Source organism: Clytia hemisphaerica, unplaced genomic scaffold (genome assembly GCF_902728285.1).
Source record: "Clytia hemisphaerica strain Z4C2 unplaced genomic scaffold, Clytia hemisphaerica genome assembly, whole genome shotgun sequence".
Taxonomy (NCBI): Eukaryota; Metazoa; Cnidaria; class Hydrozoa; order Leptothecata; family Clytiidae; genus Clytia; species Clytia hemisphaerica.
Window position 1 is genome coordinate 107,963 of NW_027103430.1, and position 23,540 is coordinate 131,502.

General features: G+C 35.6%; 2 protein-coding genes and 1 long non-coding RNA gene across 3 annotated transcripts; 1 reads left to right on the plus strand and 2 right to left on the minus strand.

Moving 5' to 3' along the window:
• Positions 1–861: 861 nt before the first annotated feature.
• Positions 862–13,347, minus strand: LOC136797959 (uncharacterized). Its single transcript, XR_010845327.1, has 4 exons — positions 13,219–13,347; positions 8,704–8,784; positions 6,465–6,566; positions 862–1,746 (listed from the first exon to the last, which is right to left on the minus strand). It is a non-coding gene; the product is annotated as an uncharacterized lncRNA (long non-coding RNA).
• LOC136797957 (uncharacterized) lies at positions 10,316–13,205 on the plus strand. The gene is made up of 3 exons (XM_067054534.1): positions 10,316–10,785; positions 11,208–11,385; positions 12,611–13,205. Exons 1-3 carry the CDS (start codon positions 10,377–10,379, stop codon positions 13,098–13,100), a joined length of 1,077 nt encoding a protein of 358 aa, XP_066910635.1. The 5' UTR covers positions 10,316–10,376; the 3' UTR covers positions 13,101–13,205.
• Positions 13,348–13,956: 609 nt separating the features above from the next.
• Positions 13,957–23,466, minus strand: LOC136797949 (uncharacterized protein KIAA1143 homolog). Its single transcript, XM_067054529.1, has 3 exons — positions 23,289–23,466; positions 15,576–15,848; positions 13,957–14,498 (listed from the first exon to the last, which is right to left on the minus strand). Exons 1-3 carry the CDS (start codon positions 23,305–23,307, stop codon positions 14,332–14,334), a joined length of 459 nt encoding a protein of 152 aa, XP_066910630.1. The 5' UTR covers positions 23,308–23,466; the 3' UTR covers positions 13,957–14,331.
• Between the last annotated feature and the right edge of the window lie 74 nt (positions 23,467–23,540).

Below are 23,540 nucleotides of genomic sequence, written 5' to 3' on the forward strand. Positions count from 1 at the left end.
AAACCTAAAATGTCAATTTTAAAAAATGTCAAAAAAAGGCGAAAACGAGAGTATGTATTAGAGAAACGAGTTCTCTTTTACCAAAACATTACAATGTCTTGCTCCTTGTGACACTCTTTACGTTTTCTTCATCTCCATTGTCTTTTTTTACTTCTGTTTTTCCCTTGGGCATAAACAAAATGCCGAATGCTTCAAACCCCACAAAATTTTCTACATCTTCCCAAGAGTTTCCAAATTTTTTCTGTTTGTGCATCATCGTTGAGAAAGGTGGAGAAGGTGAAAGTTTTGAGAAAAATGCTTCGTTTGAACTGTTGAAGCTCATCTCGATTCACAGATGATGGAATGCATTTACAGGATTACAGGGATGCATAATCTTGTAAATAAGTGCTTTTTACATAATGGGAATACATTTCCTTATGCATAAAATCGTTTTGTGCCTCTATTTATTACAATCAATTTAATACTCTCGTTTTTCGCCTTTTTCTGTCATTTTTTAAAATTAATATTTTAGGTTTTTGAACATAACTTTTGAACTAATGAAGAAAAATTAAAAAATTAAATCCTTTAAATTGAGAAAAATGGTCAACTTTTAACGCCGCTTTTAGGTAAAAATTGCAAAATCTTGGCCCTTTTTACACCGGCCCTTATTGCGCCACGAGCCTAAAAATAACGCCAATAAGGGCCGGCGTAAAAAGGGCCGTTACCCTTGCTGTATTGAGAGACAGTATTTGACAAATTTGTGCCTCTTTTGTGCCTTGTTTAAAACAATCGAAAAGATTCGGGATTAAAACCTAAAAGAAAAGAAAAACGTCGTATTACACACAACTGTGTTTTTATTGTTCAAAAAGAAAATATGGTAGGTATAAAAAGTTTAGTCTAAATGATGTTTACAAAACTGCAATCTAATTCATGATGAAAAATACAAATTTATCTTAGGCATCTCATCGCTGGGCTAAGATTGTTGAATTCTCCGTTTTTGAAGTAGGTAACAAAATAGGTGTCCAATAGAGAAAATGTCCGTTTTGATGGCATTGTTGCCAGTGTCCGGAATGTAACTTAGTTCGCATGTCAGGTGCTTATGATTTTTGTTATAAAGTTTTCGTCGTTCTGATCCAGGGACGATGTTATATCATGATATATCTTCACCGAAATCCATGACCTTTACAACTTTTCCATCTCAAATCAGCACGTTATGGGAGTACATGTCGTTCTGTAAAAGAAGTTGGTCATGTAAAAAATTCATTCCATTTAAAATCTGACAAGCGTAGTCTTTCAATTGGGAGATTTTTCACTGAAACCAACTTTTGCCAATTCGAGGATGCACTGAGATGATATGCTATCTGCGTCCTGAATTAGCTTCATTATAATCGTTCGAGCAAAGTATTGAAATAGCTTTAGCTTTTATAAAGAGTGGACATATGCTTTCATCTTCTTTCACGGCTACTTGAATATTCATATAGTGGAATGTTGTTCTAAAAACAGACCCAAATGCACCACTGCCAATCTTTTCTTTGACAGTTTTACTTGAGCTGCATGATTTGGTTATGTTCCCTGGTATGTGTTGAATACGTGATAGAACGTTTTTTCAGAACTCGGTTTTCGTTTAGTTGCTTCTTCTCGTCTTTGATACCAATTTTGCTGCTCCTCTTGTTACTGTGCTACATCCCTATCTTGTTTCGCTCCCTTCTCTCGATCGTCCGTTTTTTTTTCTTTGGTTGGAATGGGTGAATCTCTTGAGCCTCTTTCCTAAGATTGTATAACATTTAAAACTTTAGAATGCACTTTTTTATAGTTTGAACGAAATCGAAAGATTATCCAGTTTGTCAAGCGTCCCTTAAATGTGATATGTAAAACTAAACAAGCTACATGCTGAATGGACCTACCTGATTAAGGTAGTCGAAAACGAATCTGTTAAATGACGCGCCTTACGCGCCCACGCGCCTTACGCGCCTGAATTTTGACGCGCCCTCTTACGAATGTTATACGAAATATTATCAACGCGTCCTAAATTTTTGACGTGCCTTACAGTATTACTACGTTAAATTTTTGTAAATTTTGACGTGATTTTTATTGCCCCCGGCACGTGAAAGGCGAATGTTCTGCAAAAAATTATTCAGAAAAAAAGACGACAACAACGGCGGTTCATTTCATTTTTTCTGATTTCTAGTCCAAATTTTTTAGCATTCTCTATGAGACAGAAGTGATTTTATTTCTTTATCATTTATCATATTTATCAAAAACACTCCGTAAAAATTTATTTATAGACTCAATGACACATGGTTTTATCAATATTTCATTTTCTGGTTGAATTCTCAGTGTGTTATTTTCTTTTCCGAAAGCCTAATTCCCTCAAATCAAAAGTTATTGATTGGTTTCTTATAAAGACGATGCTTATAAGAAAAATAAATATGCCCACGTTAAGCACAGTCCCTTACTTGCTTTGAAAATACTGCTTACCGAAAGCCTAATTCCCTCAAATCAAAAGTTATTGATTGGTTTCTTATAAAGACGATGCTTATAAGACAAATAAATATGCCCACGTTAAGCACAGTCCCTTACTTGCTTTGAAAATACTGCTTACCGAAAGCCTAATTCCCTCAAATCAAAAGTTATTGATTGGTTTCTCATAAAGACGATGCTTATAAGAAAAATAAATATGCCCACGTTAAGCACAGTCCCTTACTTGCTTTGAAAATACTGCTTACCGAAAGCCTAATTCCCTCAAATCAAAAGTTATTGATTGGTTTCTCATAAAGACGATGCTTATAAGAAAAATAAATATGCCCACATTAAACACAATTCCTTACTTGCTTTGAAAATACTGCTTACCGAAAGCCTAATCCCCTCAAATCAAAAGTTATTGATTGGTTTCTTGTAAAGACGATGCTTATAAGAAAAATAAATATGCCCACGTTAAGCACAGTCCCTTACTTGCTTTGAAAATACTGCTTACCGAAAGCCTAATTCCCTCAAATCAAAAGTTATTGATTGGTTTCTTGTAAAGACGATGCTTATAAGAAAAATAAATATGCCCACGTTAAGCAGGGAAGCAATAATTACAAGGTCTCAAAAGAAGGTTGTCTATTGCTCATTCCGGCATCGACTTTTAACCTGACTGAAATTCGAGCCGTTACTAGCAACCCTGCGGGGCCCAAGGCGCCGAGTATGCACCCGGCACAGTGACAAGCCGTTACTAGCAACCTTGACCCTACCTAACTGTTAGTTAATCAATTCCAACCAACAAAACCCCCGGAAAATTTCAAATGTCGGAATGAGCAATAGACAACCTTCTTTTGAGACCTTGTAATTATTGTTTCCCCGTTAAGCACAGTCCCTTACTTGCTTTGAAAAGAACTAATAGCGATAGGTTAAATATCGGGTTTGCAAGCTAGACGACTAATTCATACATAGTAGAAATAAAGCAAAAAGTAATAAAGTGAACAATTTTAGTCGTCTAGAAACCTTTGTGCACTAACTCCAAACAAAAGAAAAGTGTCAATATTTGCAATTATAATTTTTTCCCGCTCAAAATAATTCTTGAGAAAAACATGTATGTGGATTTGTGTATTGAAAGTTTTTCATTTGAGTTGATTTTGTTTTGAGAGTTTGTTATTGCTTGATAAATTGTTTTCTCGCTACGCAAGTTTCTGCGTAGCTAGCCCCTGTATCTATAAGGCTGGAACACTGGATTCTTCCAGTCGTTTAACAAACTAAATCCCGTATTATTATTATTATTATTATTAGTATTGGTATTACACGCATTATAAACGACTCCAGTCTAGGTTTGCTCTAGAACACGTTTCAGTTTCTCGTTTTAGAGCAAATCCGATATTTTTGCCCGGGGTATGTCTGCCTAGCTTTCGGGTTAGCCTGTAGAAAAGTGCCGTAGCGCGAACGAAGGCTTCAAAAATTCGTCCGTCTTCCTGAGTTATCTACTGATACTTAACCTCAGGGAGCGTCGGTAATAAGGCAAGTAAGTAAGGCGCGTCAAAAATTTATGGGCACATCGATAATAAGGCGCGTAAGAAGGTGCGTCAAAACTTAAAGGCGCGTCATTTAACAGACTCGTCGAAAACATGCTGAATGATGATGAAAATAAAACGAAACAAGTAATACTTTAATGGACCTACCTATTTATAAAACGAATAATTAGAATTTAATGGAAGTAATGTATAATTTTGGGCATTGCCATTTTACATCATTGTGCGAAAAATCATGAAAATCTGTTGAGTATAAGTTGAAAAAATGAAGGAAAACCGTTTTACGCCGGTTTTCGCCTGTTCCGGCGATTTTTAAGGAGTTCCGGATTCAAAGGATGATTTTTTTGGAAATCAAACAATGCTAAGTTTTGGGCATCATCATAAAGAAAATTTTTCTGTAAAGAAACAATTAAATAAGTTGAAAAAATGTGACGGAAATGTGAAAAAACGACGATTTCCGGCACATTTCCGGTTCTACAGACCGGAAAAAAATTTTTTTCGACAAACGGTTTTCGACACCTTTTTGGCAGTACTAATGTGCATCTATGTGCAAAAAATCGCAAAAAACTAATAAGAAAATCTCGAGAAAATCTCAAAAAACCACTTTTTTCGGGACATTTCCGGTTCTAGCGGCCGGAAAAATTTCTTTTTCGAAAATTGGGCTCTGTCACATTTTGGGCATTGCCATTTTACATCATTGTGCAAAAAATCATGAAAATCTGTCGAGTATAAGTTGAAAAAATGAAGGAAAACCGTTTTACGCCGGTTTTCGGCTGTTCCGGCGATTTTTAAGGAGTTCCGGATTCAAAGGATGATTTTTTTGGAAATCAAACGATGCTAAGTTTTGGGCATCATCATAAAGAACATTTTTGTAAAGAAACAATTAAATAAGTTGAAAAAATGTGACGGAAATGTGAAAAAACGACGATTTCCGGCACATTTCCGGTTCTACAGACCGGAAAAATTTTTTTTTCGGCAAACGGTTTTCGACACCTTTTCGGCAGTACTAATGTCCATCTATGTGCAAAAAATCGCAAGAAACTAATGATAAAATCTCGAGAAAATCTCAAAAAACCGCTTTTTTCGGGACATTTCTGGTTCTACCGGCCGGAAAATTTTTTTTTTCGAAAATCGGGCTCCGTCACATTCGAGGGTTTATAGTAATGCACCTTTGTGCAAAAAATCAGAAAAATTGAATGAGCCAATCTCGAGAAAAGTTGGTAACTAACGAACGAACTAACTAACTAACGAACACGGGTTAATTTATAGGACCTCCACCCCACCGGGGTAGGTCCAAAAAAGAAAGATAACAGCCATAGTGTCCTGGTAGGTTGGTACCCCCTTGAAAATCGAAAAAATTCCTCTGCCCCTCCCCCCTAAATAGAATTTTTTCATGTTTGTACTTTTTGCTGCTTCTTTTCACGTTATCTACGTAAATACAATGAAAAACGAAAACAACTCAGACAGAATGAAATTAAATTAAAAGTTGATGTTGTAACAACCTGAAATGTAACTATTTTGTGTGACAAGAGAAGAACCCCCTTTTTTTAAAAGGGGAGGCCACTATAATCCAGCATAATACAGTGATGCGTAAGCTTGAAAGCATGAGGAAAATTGTTTTACGCTTACTTTACGATGTTATGGATGTAAGGAGAAAATGGGCTATCTCATTTCCCCTGAGATATTCAGGCATTTTGTCCTTTACACATTTTGAGTATTACCATTTCCCATCACTATGTAAAAATATGAACGGGAAATATGAATGGGAACCAAAAACAATAACTCTATTTCTGAGCAGTTTCACCCAAAGTTGCATTGTGCAAAAGATGAAAAGAAAATACCAAGCCGATCGCAAGGAAAGTCCTAAAAATGAAGAACAGGAATTTCCCTAGTAATAAACTTAACTTATTCCTAATATTTTGGTCATCCCCCGAAGCCTTATGTTCCTACAAAGATATTCAAAACACGTAATAGACGATATTGGCTTTCTGAATCCTCCCCGAATGATTACCCATGATGTATTGTTAGGGTTTGGGTTATCGTCCGTGAATTTTTTTGCGCAATGCATCATGGGTAATCATTCGGGGAGAATTCGGTAAAGCCGATATCGTCTATGATGGGCCGTCCACATAGTACGTACGCACTAAAATGTCGCAGACCGAGTACCCCCTCCTCCTGTACGCAAGCGTGCACAAATAGCTATACTCCCTGGTAAGTACGTACTTTTTCATTCACCCCCCCCCCCCTACGATTCGGTTGAAGAAAATTTCGAATTCAAATCGTTTGGTTCGGACCTTTATTTCATACATGAAACTCAATGTTTATTAAGAAACTTTTTCTTTTCCTTGATGCGTATATGAAGCGTAAAACTTGACCAAAAAACAAGCAACATCCAGGAGATTAGGGTTCGATTCCCACTCTTTGCTGCAATTCACTTAGCAAGTGTGGATAGAAATTTTAAGTATTCATACAAATTCAAATTACCTTTGGACATTTCGAAAATGATATATACATCTAAAACGTTGTTGAGCAGTGTCGGCTGGTGTTATCATAATTGGCAAATTCACAGTAACTTCGCCACCAGTCCTAAGATAAGATAAGTATTTTCGAGAAAATTTTGCAGATATGTGCTCATCCCTATAATAATACAAATTGCTGATTAGGGCATTTTGCGTTTTTATGGACTTTACTGGGAATTCCTAGTTTAAGCTAAGGAGTGATTTGCGGTCTTTCCAAATTGGAAAAATCACATCAGCCACTTTAGAGAACCTTTCCCTCTGTCTTCGTGCCAAAAACCAGAAAAAACTAATGAAGAAGTTATATTTTCGTCACATTTTGGGTATTGCCATTTTGCAACATTGTGCAAAAAATTCTGAAAAACTAATGAGTCAATCCCGAGAAAAACTAGTAACACACAAACGGGTGAAAAGATCGGTTAATTTATAGGACCTCCCGGGATACGTCCAAAAACGGCAATTTCATAACTAGGCTGGCGATTATACAATAAAGCCATCGAATCATTTTTGAAAAGTAGGATGTTTTGGATAGTATTCTGAGATAATATCGTAAGGGGACTGATTAAGTGTCACTTGAATGTCTTTCTCTCTGTCATCTGACAGGGATCAATGACTTAATCTGGATTAAGACATGAAATTAGATGGTAGCTTTGATACGAACAAAGAAGAATATTCCCCCACTGGGTTGCATTGCTTTTGTAAGTAATAGAATAAAAACTTATAAAAAATCTTATAAGAACATTTTATACCGTAAAACACGAAAATGATCATTCCTTTGATTCAAAAAACAAAGACCGTTTTGAGTTGCTGTTGTTGAGTCTGCTTCTAAAAGTTGGTTCAAAAACATAGCAGATACGAGCGCCCGAAAAATACAACCTAGTTAGTGTGCGAAAAATGGACTCCTGGCTCCAAATGAAATGATAATTCTTATAAAAACCATCAAAACAAAAGATTAATTTTGAATAGCCTTTATAGACGATCGATGATTACTTTTTAAAATACGTTTGTAATGATTTCAATAATGTTCAAGATAAGTAGAATATAAATCGGAACAAATAATGTTGATTTAAGGTATAAGCTGATATGCATTGATTGGGCTTTACGTTCGTTGAGTGTTTATTTATTCATAGGCTCTTGACCGTGGACTTGGTAGGTAGTGAAAGTAAGTTGACCGCAGAATCATTTCAAGGGAAGCATCTTCTTGATGGTTATCTTCACCCCTTGGGGAGAGGCACTTAGGCAATATTGGGTTCGGGAACGTACCGCTGGCCAGGGTCCCTTTTTTAGGCTTCGAAGATATCTGACAGGGTCCGAAGTTTTTTCAAGATGTGTATTTGACAGGGTCAATTTTTGGTTATTTTGGTTAATTATTTTCCGGAAATTAATTTTTTTTCTTCAATTTTTCCTTCTAACAGGGTCCAAGATTTATACTAAACATTCATATCTGACAGAGTCAACTTTTCAAACTCCAGCGACACATCCCTGGCGACCGTGAAGGTCAGTGCCCCGGGCCTTTACCCTAAAATCGTGCAAACCCTACACCGTTTATATAGTTGTGAAGGCAGGAGCATTGAGGTTGTAAAGAGGATGCAAATCATACTAATTAGTAATTCAGTGGCAAACAAATTAATTTGGCGTAATAGTAGAAGATCAAACCACAAAAATGTAATGTAGTAACGTTTTACATAGACTAGAGTCTACTGAAATTTGCTTTCTGATGATTTTGATGGCCCTGAGTCCAGTCTACTTAGAGGATATCACCACCCTGAAATTTTCAAATTTCGTCTTCAAAATTTATATGAAAACACAGAAAAATAAACTATAATATACCCCATTAAAATTTATAAAACTGCTCCAAGCTGCTCCAAGGACACAAAAACACCCCAATTGGACACTTGGTCACGATGTTCTGTTCGTTTTCTCCAGGAAGGGGTTGTATGGTACAGTCTGTCGTCATAGTACACCGGACCACTTATATCAGTGACATTCAGTCTGTCAAAAAAAACGATAAGTGGCCTTCGGGATTAGTTTTTTGAAATGGAAATACCTTCTAAGGAGTATTCTAGATCCTTTCAATTTGTTTTTATGCTGATTATCGTCTCTGCTCATTCAAACTTAATACCTCTTAAATCTGTGTATTAATTGCTTCTTATCATTTTGATATTGATAGCTTGATTTGCCAGCATAAGGATAATTGATCTTCTTACCTTCCCTACTGTAGCTCAGATTTGTAATCGCAAAACCATTTCAAGATGGATAATAAGTGACGTTTCCATTGCATTGGGGGTCTGTAAAGGAATGATAAAAAGATAGTCCACGTCCATGTTAAATTCAATTGCACTTTGACAAGAAAGGTGTACAAGTTTGATGGTAGCATCAAACATTCGAATTATTTCACCTTGGAAACCAAAACATAGATATCTGGTGACAGTCATGTTTAGGTTCAATATCATTTCAATATCATCTTAAAATTTGACGGGTGGATAGCTTGAATTCATAAAAACTTGGCATAAACTGTGTATTAAACGTCCTTCATGAATGAAAACGACATTCTCGTCTCTTATTTGAAATTGTCTTTAGTGATTTTCCTTCGTTTAAGTCAATGAAAAGAACCTTGGACCTGGGACCTTCTTAAAATATCCGAGTTCTTTAATTACGAATGTCTGGGAGCTTTGATATTCAATATAAAGGGGATATTTTAAGAGGGATATTTTGTTCATCAACTACGTGCGATATTTTTAGAACACTTAAAAAACAAATGCTGTCTGGCCTTTCCTAAATAATAATGCGAGGATAAAATGTTCATTTACATGGAACATCAGAACTTTGACTCAGAAGACGGAATATTCTAATACTTTCAAAGGCTTGTTGAAATAATAATGGTTGAAAAGTCTTTTTACAGTAAAAATGTCCTCACAAATTTTACGAAATAGTCCATCAATCAATTCGGTTTTTCAATAGTCCATCCAGCAGGCAACCCGAAAGGATACTGTTACTCTTGCTTAATAGGAACATGTTCTTTTGTAATGGTGAAAATGTTCTTCATTTTTGAATCCCTTAAAATAATAAATTCCAAATAACGAAACCGTGATTGAAAAAAAAATACCAGAAAGAAATTAGAGAGAGAGAGAGCGTAGGATCATTTTCTTCCACAGGTGAAAATATCGTCTTACATATCTCAAATTTTTCACTGTGTTTACTATAAAAAAACTGAAATTCTTCCGAAAGGCTGGAATTTATTATTTTAGATAGTACTTTGAATGTAAGGGTAGTTAGATGAAAATTTCAATTGAGATATCATTGTAGTTCAGAGTCTGTAAAAATTGGAAAGAAACATCATTGATTGTGCTTTTGTCACGCTTTGAGTAACACTTGGTAAATTTTTTGAACAGTTTCTTCGCTATCATATGCTATTTATAATTACAGATTAATGATTTCAAGTAAGATTACTAAAGGGTGGGTTGAGTTTTAACTGTCTTAATGAAAAGTTTAGTCGCATATGGTGTCCAGTCAGTTGGGTTCCATTTTAAAAGAGAGAGGAAGAAAAAATACTGTACATTTTAAGTTTCCCTTCAGGATTCATCTTTAACAATATGCTCATCAAAGATAAGATCACAGTGACAGAAAAGTGTTCTGTCTGCTCCTCTTTTAAATTAGTATAAACTCGGGATAATCGGAAAATTTCCTTTTTCCAGTTTCAAATATTCCATCATTTTAAAATTGGATTAGTGGATAACATTTCGTGGCTATGCAGTCAGATTAAAAATATTTCAGCTAGTGTAGATCTTATCAAAAGAAATTTTTAAAGAGTGTGTCATTACTTACTTTTAGGGAAATATAGGGCATGACCAATGTCGGACATTTTCAACATTGATGAAAAATGATCAAAGAAAATTCTTCAATAACCACCACCATTGCGTCAACCTTACGTGATCAAATGACGCCGTCGCCACGGGACGGATACGACCTCCCTTTGTATGGTATCGAAAACACAACTAGTTTCTACATGGTACACATACCAGCATTGACTTGCATCAGCTTAAGTTTATCAACTGTGGTTATTGTTTTATTTTTATCGTGTCGTGGATATAAGGATAAGAAAAGAACTAAACGTACTTCGTTTTACCAATGGAACAAAGGAGAACGTTTTGTAATTTATTTATGTATTTGTGATGGTCTGTTCAATTCATTTCATTTGATTGATCATGTTTACATTATGGTGATCCGCAAACATGTGACGCCACCTGAATTGTGCAGGTTTTATGGCTTCATGCTGGTCGAATTCATTGGTAAGTACTGTCAGCTCTCTCTAATTCGAATCTCTATTTTTCGAATCTTTCTCTAATTCGAATAAACATATGGTCCTTTGAAGATCGAATAAGAGCGAGTAGAACAAACAAATATTTTATACATTTCTAACTTATATTGTAATTTTTTTATTGCTGACAGCACATTTAAAACTTAATTTTTACGTAGACTTTGCCAGATTAGGCTTCATTGCCTTATTATATATGCAAATATATTACTAGAACAAGAACAAGAATCTCTCAAATTCAAAAGTGTTATTCTGGTCCCAGACCTTTTGCATTTCTTTAACCCAAACTCTCATGAAATCGGACGATTACTGCTCTCCATTTATGCTGTATGAGACATGATTTTTTCTCAAGTCTTTAAATAAATGCGATTCAAAGTTTGATCATTTTCCTCTCAGGTGCACAAATCTTCATGGTCAACTTGATCGCAATAAATGCGTTTTTATTGATCTACTTTCGTAAGAACATTGACTTTGGTAAATATGACCACAGATTGGTGATATGGACTTTCGGAATGCCTTGCATTGGAGGTATCACGTGTCTAGCGTTAAATGCTCTCGGTCCAAATGGCATATTGTAAGTAGATCATTCCATAAATCATCTCCAGTATTTAAAAGAGATCGATCCTCTATCTTTTGTAACTTAATTGAGCTCATATTCCTATTCTTAACCCCTGGGGTGGTAAATGTTTTGAAATCCCATGACCACAATAATCAAGATACAGCGTTGAGAAAAGAAATTCTAGCAGCATGACATTAATTACTGTTTAATAGATCGTTGAGTGATACCCTGGACCTTAAGACTTTTATACAACCCAAAGAACTCAGCAGTTGCATAAAAACATCTATTTAAGATTTATTTCCTGTTCAGACAGATAGCACACTTGAGTCATTTTTTCTAACAGTCTTCAGGGTGTGACACCTCACCCTCTTGGATTTTGCTGAAATTTGACCAAATGATCTATCACACAAGAAACTAAGACCCTGAAAATTTCACCTTGATATCTCAAGTAGTTTTGAAGATACAGCGTCCTAAAGATACTAAGCGAAAATTGACCCCTAAAATCATTGAACTTTGGTGGGGAGCAGATTTTGAAAGCCAATGAATTTTTATTCAAGTACATTGGAATGCTGTTTTACAGTGGATTTCAAGAACTTTTTGTAGGGAATCAGAAAAAATCTAAATTGAGTCTCCAAAATTTTCCCCAGAAATCTCTAGCACCTCATGTAGAGGGCTTCAAACTTTGCATAATCTGGGTTTGGAAGCACTTTTAGCTGACTGCTGATGGACCTTGCTACTTTTTTGAAGCAATGTTATTTTTGTGGCCAAAACCCAGTAAACCACTCCAGGTCAAAATTTTGTATCTTCTAAACTACTTGAGATATCAAGGCGAAATTTTCAGGGTCTTTTTTTCTTGTGTGATAGATCATTTGGTCCAATTTCAGCAAAATCCAAGAGGGTGAGGTATCACACTTTCTTCATTCTGAATTTTTTTTTCTTCAAATGGCTCTTAAACCTGCCTTACGGAGAATTTAAAGTATTTCGAGATTTCACTACTCTGCTCAACTGTATCTGATTAAAACTGATTAAAAGTTGAAAGAAATGAATAATAAAAATTTCAAGAAAAAAATTACCTCTGGTACAAAGTAGATGTACCGGGTGAATCAAAAATATTGTTTATGAACTTCAGTTTTTGATGTGTAGCCTATCAAATCATGTGAAGCTATCCATTTAGGAAAATCCCATTGCATTGTACAACATAATTATGCAAGATAATGTTATTTTCATTCTCTCTCTATAGCTGTTTCTTCGACGGCGTGAAAGGAGTTATCCCGAACCTGGTCATCTGTTCAGCTTTCCTGTCCACAATCTTATTCATCAACATCACACTATACGGTCTCACATATCACCGCATACGAAAAGAAGAATTCAGCTTCAAGCGAGATGAAAACAACGAGATGCTGAAAGCCTCACATCGCGCGGCCCGCTCAATGTCTTTGTTTGTGGCGGCCTTCATGACACAATGGTGGGCAATGGCTCTGTATGGAATCTGGCAGCTAACTGTCAAAGAAGTGCCTCTATTTGTTTTTCAGCTCGGAACAACTTTTTCGAACTTGGGAGGAGTTTTTAATGGAGTGGTGTATTTCTTTTTGAGAAGGCAACGAATAAAAGACAGTAAACGAGACCAGGAGTACGACCCTAATGTTTTCACACCGGACTTGAGAACAAACAATCGAAAAGCATTCAATTATGAACTAGTAAATAATTCAGACAAGTCAAATACTAATTGAAGTTGAGATTAAGTATTCGAGCGGTATTTGATCAAATATTCAATTAGTGGAATTATGCAATTATGTAATTATGAATTCAAATACAGAAGCTAATAAATAAGCGAATCAAGCTATTTACCTTTTTCTAAATAATTGGAGAGGATGCCATGCTATAAACAGGGTCTCAACGATGTTAAATTGATTCATCCATTTGTTGTTTCTTTGCCAGTATCACCATATTGAATTTTTCTTTCTTATAATTTTGTCTGAGATGAAAAAAAAAAATGAAAAAAAAACTATCAACGAGTTAAAGAAAGCAAAAAAAAAAACATTTTTTTTGCAGGCATTATGTTATTTATGCCCTCGAATGTTAAGACCCTTAAATTTTAGAGTTATTCTTGTACCACTGTAGGGCAATATGAGAAACGATTAAGTGTATGTAAATCTTTTACTCTCGGGTATCTAACAGCCGGGGCTGGGCTGGAATAACAATGTCCCGGGTGGAAAATTTTCGAAAAATTAATTAGCGGGGGACGTTTATTAGGTACCAGAGAGTAGTCATGAGAATACTTTAAAGGGTACAAAATTTAATTTAATTTAATTTCACGTTCACAACTCAAAATTTGGAAGTTTCGCGGTTGAGAGAATTCTTTGATCACAATATCAAAGGCCTATTATTCCCTTAGATGATCAATTTTAGAGGTGATTTTTTTCAATCCAGAGAATATTTGTGTTTCATGTAATTTAATTTCGTAGATTTCTCAAAAAAACACGAAATTGAATTCTGCGAAAAATTTCTTCCAGCGAAAACTTCTTCCCTATAAACGGCCGCAAGAGTGAATGCAAATACATTTTCAAACATTTAGAAAAGCTCTAATACTGCATTAGATCCGCAACATTTTTAGAATTTATTGACTTTTTTATAAAAGCTATTTACTAAAAAAAAAGAAAAAAAAAAGATTATGTACAATTTAAAATTCAAACGAGGACTAAATTAGCTAGGATCTCGTGTACTAACTCTACTAGATGTTTAAAATGCAAATAATGATTTTATTCTAAAAGCCTAATAAAAACTAGGAATTTACAGAAAACTTCACGTCTATGCTTTATTTTCAAAGGAGCTTTATACAATTTGTATCTGAGTGGTTCTGAAAAGCCCCTTCCCCTTCCCCTCCTCGTACAAAGAGGGTTAAAGCTTTGCAATTAATTAATTAATTAATTACAAGTGCAAATGCATATAAATAAGTTTCTTTCACTCCTCTTCGTCATCATCTTGATCACCAAACGATAACAACTTTGTATTTTTCACCTTCTTCATTTTACTTTTCTTTTTCTTTGGTGGTTCATTTTTATCATGCCCTGTTTGCTCCTTTGGTTTCTTGAATGTCATTTGTCCTCCACTTGATTCACTTTTCTCATCTAAAGAAATAAGATAAACACAAATTTCAAATTACCTACACGCTTTTTTTTATAAGAATAGTGTGTACTTTGGCTGAGGGTGAACATTATTCTTATTTTTCTATTGTTCTAAACAATAGGTTAACAATTGCTCTAACTCTGAAATCTCACCCTGATATTCTTATAGAAGTTATTCTTATAAAAAAAAAACGTTTATCAGTACAATTGCAAATCCTAATAGCTTCTCATAGAGCTCGAATGACATTGATATAAAAGAATTACAAATTTAAAATAAAGAAAAAAGAGAAGTACTGTAGAATAATTGGTAGAATCATTGTTCTATAATCGTCGATTTTTATGTCAGAAGATTTACATAAAGTCTGTCTCAATAACATCTGCAGCTGAGACAAAAAAAGGCTATAACTTTTAATAGAATTCAAATGAAATTGAGGTTTTTGCGTTTGTTGGATCTAATTGACGATAAAACGTGATTTTCCTCGAAGTCCGAAAAACCCGGCACTTTTCGGCCCAAATTTGCCCAAAACATAAGGGAATTTCCCCAAATAGGAAATCCAATTTTTAAGGCCAAAAAAATAACAGCTTGAGCCACTTTTTAGACAACCTTGCCCTCCATCTTTATGCATAAAATCAAAAAAAATAATGAAGCAATTTCACAGTCCTAAAAACCCCATTTTCAGGCACTTTTTGGCCCGAATTTGACCAAAACAATTTTGCACTGAAATCTGTTAATTTAAAGGACCTCCACCCACTGGGGTAGGTCCAAAAAGAAACAGGGGTTAAATATTGTATGTTGATTATTATTTCTGTATTTCAAGGGAAAAAAATTTCGGGAAAAATTACTTAAGCCAACTTTCAGAATACTTTGCCCTCAATGTACCTTTCTGCAAAAACATTGAAAAAACAAATGAGACAATTTCACACTGAGTTATATTATTGCTCTGCTATCCAGCAATCCATTTCAGCCAGTTTATTTTATAATTCTTTTTGCCAGGTTAACTTATTGGCTATCAATACTCCCATATCAACACATGATCAATACAATATTCAACTAAAACTAAAAGAATAGGTTAACAATACCTTCTTTGTTACCTCGTTTGTTAGGATTTTCAATCCTCACATCTGCGTCATCACCATAAGATTCTTTTATGAAGGATTCTGCTTCTTCTGCTGTAATATCCGAAGTTACACAAACAAGGGGAGTTTCATCATCTCTTTCTTTGTCATCTCCCTCATCTTCATTTCTTTGATGTTTTGAATCGACGGTTGGACTTTCCTTTTGGTTTGTTCTTTGTTTGAAATCTTGGATGAATTTTGGAACTGGTTGTTTGACCCATTCAATCTTATCTTTCCCTGTTAGTACAAAATATGTGACTTTTAGTTTCCTGCAAAATGCCAAAATATTTTTCTAAAAGGGATAAGATAAAAAAATGAAATTTTACATAGTCCTTAGCAGAATCTCCAAATTTTACTGGCTACCTTAATTTCATTAATTTTTGCGCAGAATAAATGTGCAATTAAATAAAAGGCGTGCAAAATAGGCTTATTCTGGCGTACTATTCGGTGCGCAAATTAGTAATTGTTCTTAACGTGTAGAAATCTCATCTTAGGGCTCTTTTAAAAAAATCTCGATCTCGATTCATGGTAAATATGCCTCTGGGATGTAAAATCTAGTTTTTCTTAATACACACTCGTTATATAAATCGTTTAACACACTCAGAAAATATCCCAGAAATTGCAAGATGCGCGAAAATTAAAGGATGCGCGAATATTCTATTTTACAAGCGGCGCGAAAATTAAAGGTGTAAAAATTGGAGGCATGAAAATTAGAGGTGCCTGAAAGTTTATTACCTTATTAGTATTACTTCAAATAAAGGCCCAGGGCGTTTTTTTAAGCTTTTTTTATACAAGTTCCTTCCTAGAAGGAGGACGCTTATTCGAAAAATAGGAAAAAATCTATAGGAAAAACTTTAGCAGAAAGAAAAATTGACTATAATGTGGTAGATTATTATCAAAAACCTGAAATCTACAAAAAATTATTTCTCTGCCATATCCAATTGATTGATAGGATTCAGCAAAAGAGTTTTCATTGCCAGGCTTTTGGGTGGACTGGATGCCTTAGCCTGAAAATTGACTATAAAAACCTGTTTGCTGAATCTACAATCAGTGCCATAATATAGTGGCATTTTTGGCTAATTTACCATTTTTCGAAAATTGAAGTTCGAGCGAGAATGTCAATTTCAGGCCTTCAACTTGATTTCATGGATTATTTCGATTTGGGAGGGATTTATTGGTTTCTAGGCTATATTTCAAGCCCTACTGGACCATTTTTGAACTTTTGAAGTCTTAAGTCTAGCGTTAAAACTCAGAGTTAAAACTCTACCCTTCGAACCTGCTTTAGAGCACTTACAAATCGATTGTGGTTTCAAAACTTCACAGTGGATTTCCTTTTTGTGCCAAGTATTTTGTCACCGAATGTAGTCTTTCTGATTTTTATGATTGTGATGGCTTACAACCTTGCTGAGGCACCTGACTTCCAGAAGCATGTATATCTGGTGTCTAATGAGAAAATTTTACCACTGGACAATCGAAACATTGTAGTTATACTCACGTGACTTACCGCCTGATTTTTTGGAGGCAAAAAGACCATTGCTGGAGGCAAGCAGATTTTTGTTTTCACAAAGGTTCTGGTAGGACTTTTGAAAATAAATTTTAGTATGTTTTCTCAGAGGTATATAGGCTAACCATTCATAAATTTTGAAAAGATGATATGACTGGTAGTTATCAAAAATTTGATTGATATTCACTCTCCTCCATATAAGTTGTAAGTCTTTTTGCCTCCTATGATCAAGCGCAAGCGCCCGTCCACATCAGTCTGCCCGTACAAAATCAAAACATTGAAACCTATCTATTCATGATATGCACCACTGCAATGACTTCACAAAATTATGCAACTTTTCTGTTGTTTTTTTCCACCAAATACCTCACTTTTTCTATTGTTTATTAAATGACGTATTGGGTAAAAATTTTTAAAAGTTCTCAGAAGACTCTCCAGTGGTGCATATAATAAATACCGTCAACTTGGGATGATTGGTCGAAACATGGCACTGTTGATATCTGGCCTGTATTTTCACTTACTGTTAAATCTCTTTGACAACAAATTTGTTTTGATAACTTCACCAAGTTTATCAATCATACTTTCACTGATAGCGCGCCCTTTTAAACTTTTTCGCCTAACCACCTATCGCCTAATGGGATCAACAAATAAGGCTGGACTTAAAAAATTGTTGGTTTGCCGTCACCTGACCGACCCTACCTCGAAACCTGCCGACCCAAATAATTTTATTGCCATTTTAAAGAAGTTTTTTTTCCTTCAAAAACGTCAAACAATAAAAAATCAAAACTCATATCTTGTTTGTATCAAGCATAAGAATCATAAATTCCCTGCGAGCACTTCTGTTTTTTATTCAAAATTACCTAAATGTAAACAAACTGTTAACCCTTCCATGGACGAAAATTTCATAAATCGCCAAAATAAACGACCGACCCACCTCCAAAATCTAGGGTCGGGTGACGGCAAACCAACAATTTTTTAAGCCCATCCTAACAAGTGTGTAACTTGCCGTGCGAGTTACGTCAAACGCTCCATTGTTTTGCCACTAATATGGTCTGGAAAATCCTTCTAATTGCATGCTTTCAGGCAAAACAAATGTGAAATAAAACAAAACAAATAATATAATAAAACAAATGGCAAAAGGCAAAACAATGGAAATGCGTCAATCCGTCCAGCTGACCAAAATGACAAAATGGCCTGTCAAGACTTTTTAATATCTTTTGGTTTGGTAAAGCAATCAATCTCAAATAAAAAGTATCTTGACAAGGAATATATAGGCTTTTCATTTAGCCAAACAGAATTACCATAGCTTTTCCCAAAAAAAATTATCATATTAAAGGTCCAATTTCAGCCATTTTCAGCCAAATCATAGATCGCAGAGGGGTTGAAGCCCCCCCCTGAAGGTTCAGCCCCCCCCCCCAGAGATTTAGCCCCCACCAAAATTCGAAATAGACAGCCCCCCTACCAAAATACACAAAAAACAAAAATTTTAGAATGGAAAAAATTTCAAACAATGCAAGGTCTTCATTTTGCATGTCCACACAAGAGAAAGAGATACCAAATGTATAATGTCTTCTTTTGAAATTCTAATCAATAAACGCCAATGGTACGACTTCATTATTACACCCGGGGGGGAGGCACTCAAGGTAAATGGCCTACCAGACGTTCGGCCATTAAGGGTAGGTTTCTCATAGTTCAGCTAGTGCACTGTAAGGGTAGGAAATTACAAAACTGCACTGAACTGCACTGTAAGGGTAGGAAATTGTGATAAAAGGCCAATTTTTTGGTAAAATTGGCACAAAATTGGTCAATTTTAGAGGAAAAATTCCACATTTTCTTGGAAAATTTTGAAAAAGTGCACTGTAAGGGTATCATTTTTCATGGAAATTCACTGCACTGTAAGGGTCCGATTTTAGAAGCCAAATTTTGGGCCGAACGTATGGTCGTTTTCAGATCGAGTGTCCGCGTTATTACACAAACAAAATACCAAAATGTACAAAGAAAAATTTCTTAGTTCTTGGAAAAAGTTGTTAGGTTAGCCCCCAGTCAACAGACCTAAACAAATAGCCCCCCCCCCCTGATGTTAGGAAAAAGAGCCCCCAGCCAGAACTTTAGGTGGTTCTAGCCCCCCCCCCCTAAGAGCCAGGGGGATGCATTCTATGCAAATCCAACTTTTGTTCTTGCTGGTGCTTTGTGGAAACTTATCCTGTGCATGTGTAAACATTCCCGTATGTTTCTGATGTACTTGACTACCGGGTGTCAAAGACAGGGGTACTGCAATAAAAAGTTATGCAAGAAAAACCATCATTTCCACCTCAAAAAGTGACTCTCTTTGCCAATAACTTTTGATAGAATTGTTCCCCTAATTTCCCCCTTTCAGTAGGTTTCCTCTATCTTATGTGCGTCAGAAAAACCAAAAACATTGCCCTAAAAGCTTATCCTCACAAAGCTCCAGTTAATAATATAACACCCTGGTTGAATCTTTATACATTCTTTGGTATCCTATAAATATAACAGAATGGCCATTCTACAAATTGCTATCACATGACTTTTTTCTATCGTGTGATACAAATCACACATTTTCATTGGATGTTGGAAATTTATTTGTCACGTGACAAGAAGATAGAAGACTTCACATTTTCAAAAAAATAAAATAGTGGAAGGACGTTTCTTATATATAATATCTTTGTTTCGCGTCGTCCGACTGACTCTTGAAAATAGAGTAGAATTGAGTCGGTGAGTCGCTAAATTTTTTGTAGGACTTTTCTGTCAATGACGTTTCCTTCGTACAAAAATTTTATTATTGGTGATTTTTTTGCGAGCGATTTCTAGCGCATTCGCAGCATTTTGACTTTGTTTATCCTTACATGCGCCATTTTGGGTCGGAGGTCACAGTGTTCAAAGGTCATAATTTGAAACCTGCTGTTGTTTTGGCTGCTGGCTGGCTGGCTGGCTGTTTCCTTCAAGAATACACTCCAAAAATGAATGATGGAGGTCGGACGAGAAGAAGACACTCATTCATTTTTACAACTGACTGACTCACTTTTTAGACCCATTGAGGACGCACAGTGCTCGAAATAACAATATTTAGGTGGTCGGACACATTGTCCGATCAAAAATTGATTTGGGTCGGACATGTCCTAAGGCTTTTAAAGTAAAATGGGTCGGACATGTCCGATTGATTTTTATGTGGGGTCGGACATTCGTCTTTCAACTTAAAAGCAAAAGTTTTCTGTACGTAGCTAGTATAATGAATCATCTTAGGCATAATTGAATTTAATTAATTAATTTAAGCCTCTATCCTGCTCTATCTCCAAAAATCATGATTGTGATCATGTAAATACTCAAGAATGCTTGAAATACTAAATTTCCTTATAAGGAAAATCAAACAAACGATCGCGATTTATTTGAGTGAAAAAGGAAAAAAGCAGGTGCCTTATTTTGTTTTTGTAAGCTTACATAAGGAATAAACCGAAAGTGTGTGAAGCCACTTCAATTTCTTTCTTTCTTAACAATTTTCTTTTAAAAGGTGTTATCCTATTAAATGGTAATTCAGTTTTGTGTTTACCGACTTTTTTCATCTTACCGCATTTTTCTATTAACAATCATGAGTAATCTTTACTTGAATGAAAATACACCTGACGGACTGCACTTACTTCCAAATCTATACACTTCAAGTCTAACACAAGCTTCTGATAGAATTTCACATTGATCACAAGGAAGCTAAACATGCTAAAAATGCCAATTAATGGTCAGAAGCCCATGATGTTTACTTGAAGCATGCTTTCATTTGTTGAGAAAAAGCATCACACAAAATGAATATCTAACACTAATGATCGCAACTTTTGGAGTTTTTGTGTGTAAATAAAGAAGTTACTAATTCTATGTTAATTATAATTTCTTTTGGAAATTTCACAACGCATCTGACAAATTTTTTGAAGGCACCGAAAGTAATTGGGTCGAACATGATGTCCGACTAGAATCGATTTGGGTCGGACATTTCAGCAATTGGGTCAGACAATGTCTGATGTCCGACCGTTATTTCGAGGACGCAAGGCAATTTCTAAAGACAATTTCTTTGCTTAAGGTTTATTTTTTCATCTTCAATCTTTATTTAAAGATTGGATATTTTATCAATTATCTTGGATTTTTCAGTGTTTATTCTAGAACTATTTGGGAGTAGAGAGCTTTTCACAGATCTTAAAAAGGTTTACTAATTCTTTAGATATAGTCAAAAGTTTAGACATTGGTGAAAACTTACAGTATTTCTTCGATCGAACATTGACACAGGCTTTTCCAAATTAGACACGCATGCTTTAAAATGCCTAGTTTTAAACGCATGGTTGCACAGCTATCAAATTCCAAAATTTTGTATTACTTTTGAGTACTTTGACCTATCAATTTCAGCTTCCAAATAATGAAAATCAGTATTATAATCATTGCTTTGATTGAGATACATCATTTACAAGATACAGCATTAGAATAGTCGAACGTGCGCAACACACTGAGCTCAACTTCAGTAGCTTCAAATCATTTATAGGCCCAATTGTAGACCCCCAGATATTCTTCAAAAGAATGAGTATGCCAAATTTAAGTCTCCAGGCTGCCCCAAGGTTTTAGCCTCGTTTTGGCGAAATACTCGTCTTCAGGCCCCAAAAATCAAAAGTTTTGAAAAATATAAAAACCCCCAGCTATTCACCCAAGGAACAAGTGTGCCAAATTTCAGACAAATCCAAGCATTTTTGAAGTCTCCAGGCTGCCCTAAAGTTTTTGTGACACACACACACACACAGACATTCTCAGATTGCCAGACGATCTCAATCGAACGAAATCAACGATCAAACGCAATCGACCGATTGAAATTAGATTGTCGAACGCAATCGAATCTCAATCGAACGTCAAAATTCTGGGTAATATTTGATTGGTACGACTAGTTTGATTGTAGATTCCGTTTGATTGAGATTGTCTGGCTTTATTCTTGCAGCTTCCCAACATCCAAGCTCTCAAACATCACATGTTGAATGAAATACACCGTTTAGGAGTGTCGACTGCGCACACATCAATCCAATTTTCCATTGTTTTGATTTTAGCGACCACGGAAAATTCACTCTCCTTCGTAAAAAAACGGTAGGTAAACATCTGGTTATCATAAGGAAACATAGCAGAAAAACGGTAGGTAAAGAACTCCTTTTAATCATAACTTCTTTTCCTCTTGATGAATTTTTGTGAAATGTTCAGGAGAGACTTATAAAATTATCATGGATATCATGTTCAAATATCTTAATCATTCTCTTTAAAGGAGAGAAAAAAATTCACAATGTTTACATTCCTCTAACCTTTCACAGTACTAAAGTGCGCATTTTTACCTACCATTTTTACCGGCCTCTGCAATGGAGTACCGTGAAGATAGCGAGACTCCTAAACGGTGTATTACTTTCGATTTCCCGTCTGCGATGAACAAGCCGGGGGTCAATGAATCGACGATCGAACGCAATCGAACGGAATCAAACATCAAGCGAACGCAATCGAATATCAATCGAATCTGAAAATTGCGGTAATATTCGATTGAGATTCGATTGCGTTCGATTTCGTTCGACTGGTTCGATCGTTGATTCTGTTCGATTGAGATCGTCTCGAGATTGTAGCTCAACTGAAGTGAAGTTGAGAAAAGAAATGAAAGCACTTTTCGTTTGTGTAAGCTCAAAACAAACGATTTTCCTTGAGTTTTCCCGGAAACAAATTGGAAATGCCAGGACTATTTTACGCTAAATTCAACGTAGATTCCAATGCAAAAATCAATTTTTGTTTCTTGTTTGACCGTGTTGGTTTCATTCGTTTTCAAAATAAACTGCACTGAACCCCACTATTTCATTCAAGCTTCCTCAAGCAGGGCGTAATATGCTAAGCGTGTATTTACAAGTTCCCGCCCGTGAAAGTTAATCGTGTAATTAGAAGGATTTTCCAGACTGATTGACGTCAGAATTAATTTTGTTAGCTAGAAAGTCTATTTTTGGACGGGGCGGGGCGGGGTTGTATCAGAAGGTAGTGCGTATTTTGTCCCTCCATCATTGATGAAAAATAAGACCCTGTCTAGGTGTTTGAGCTGCCCCTTCCTTGAGCCTTTCACCTTTATCCCCTAACTGAAATGAATAGATATGAAAATAAAAAGAAAATAGTACCTCCACCTCCTGAAGCCATCTTTCTGTCTTTTTGTCCTTTTCGATCTTGCGAAGAAATAAGAAAAACGTCAGTAAGCTCTCCCTAATCAAGTGACGTCTTTGAGTCAAGTAACGCCGGTAAAACTGTACTTGACTTTCGATCGTTTGAGATAAGTGAGAGAAGTGAGAAAGCTGGAGAAAGACGTCTTTTATTTAAAAGTCGTATGCCGTCCTCTTGTTTTAACTTTTAACCCGGGAAAAAAAACCACGAGT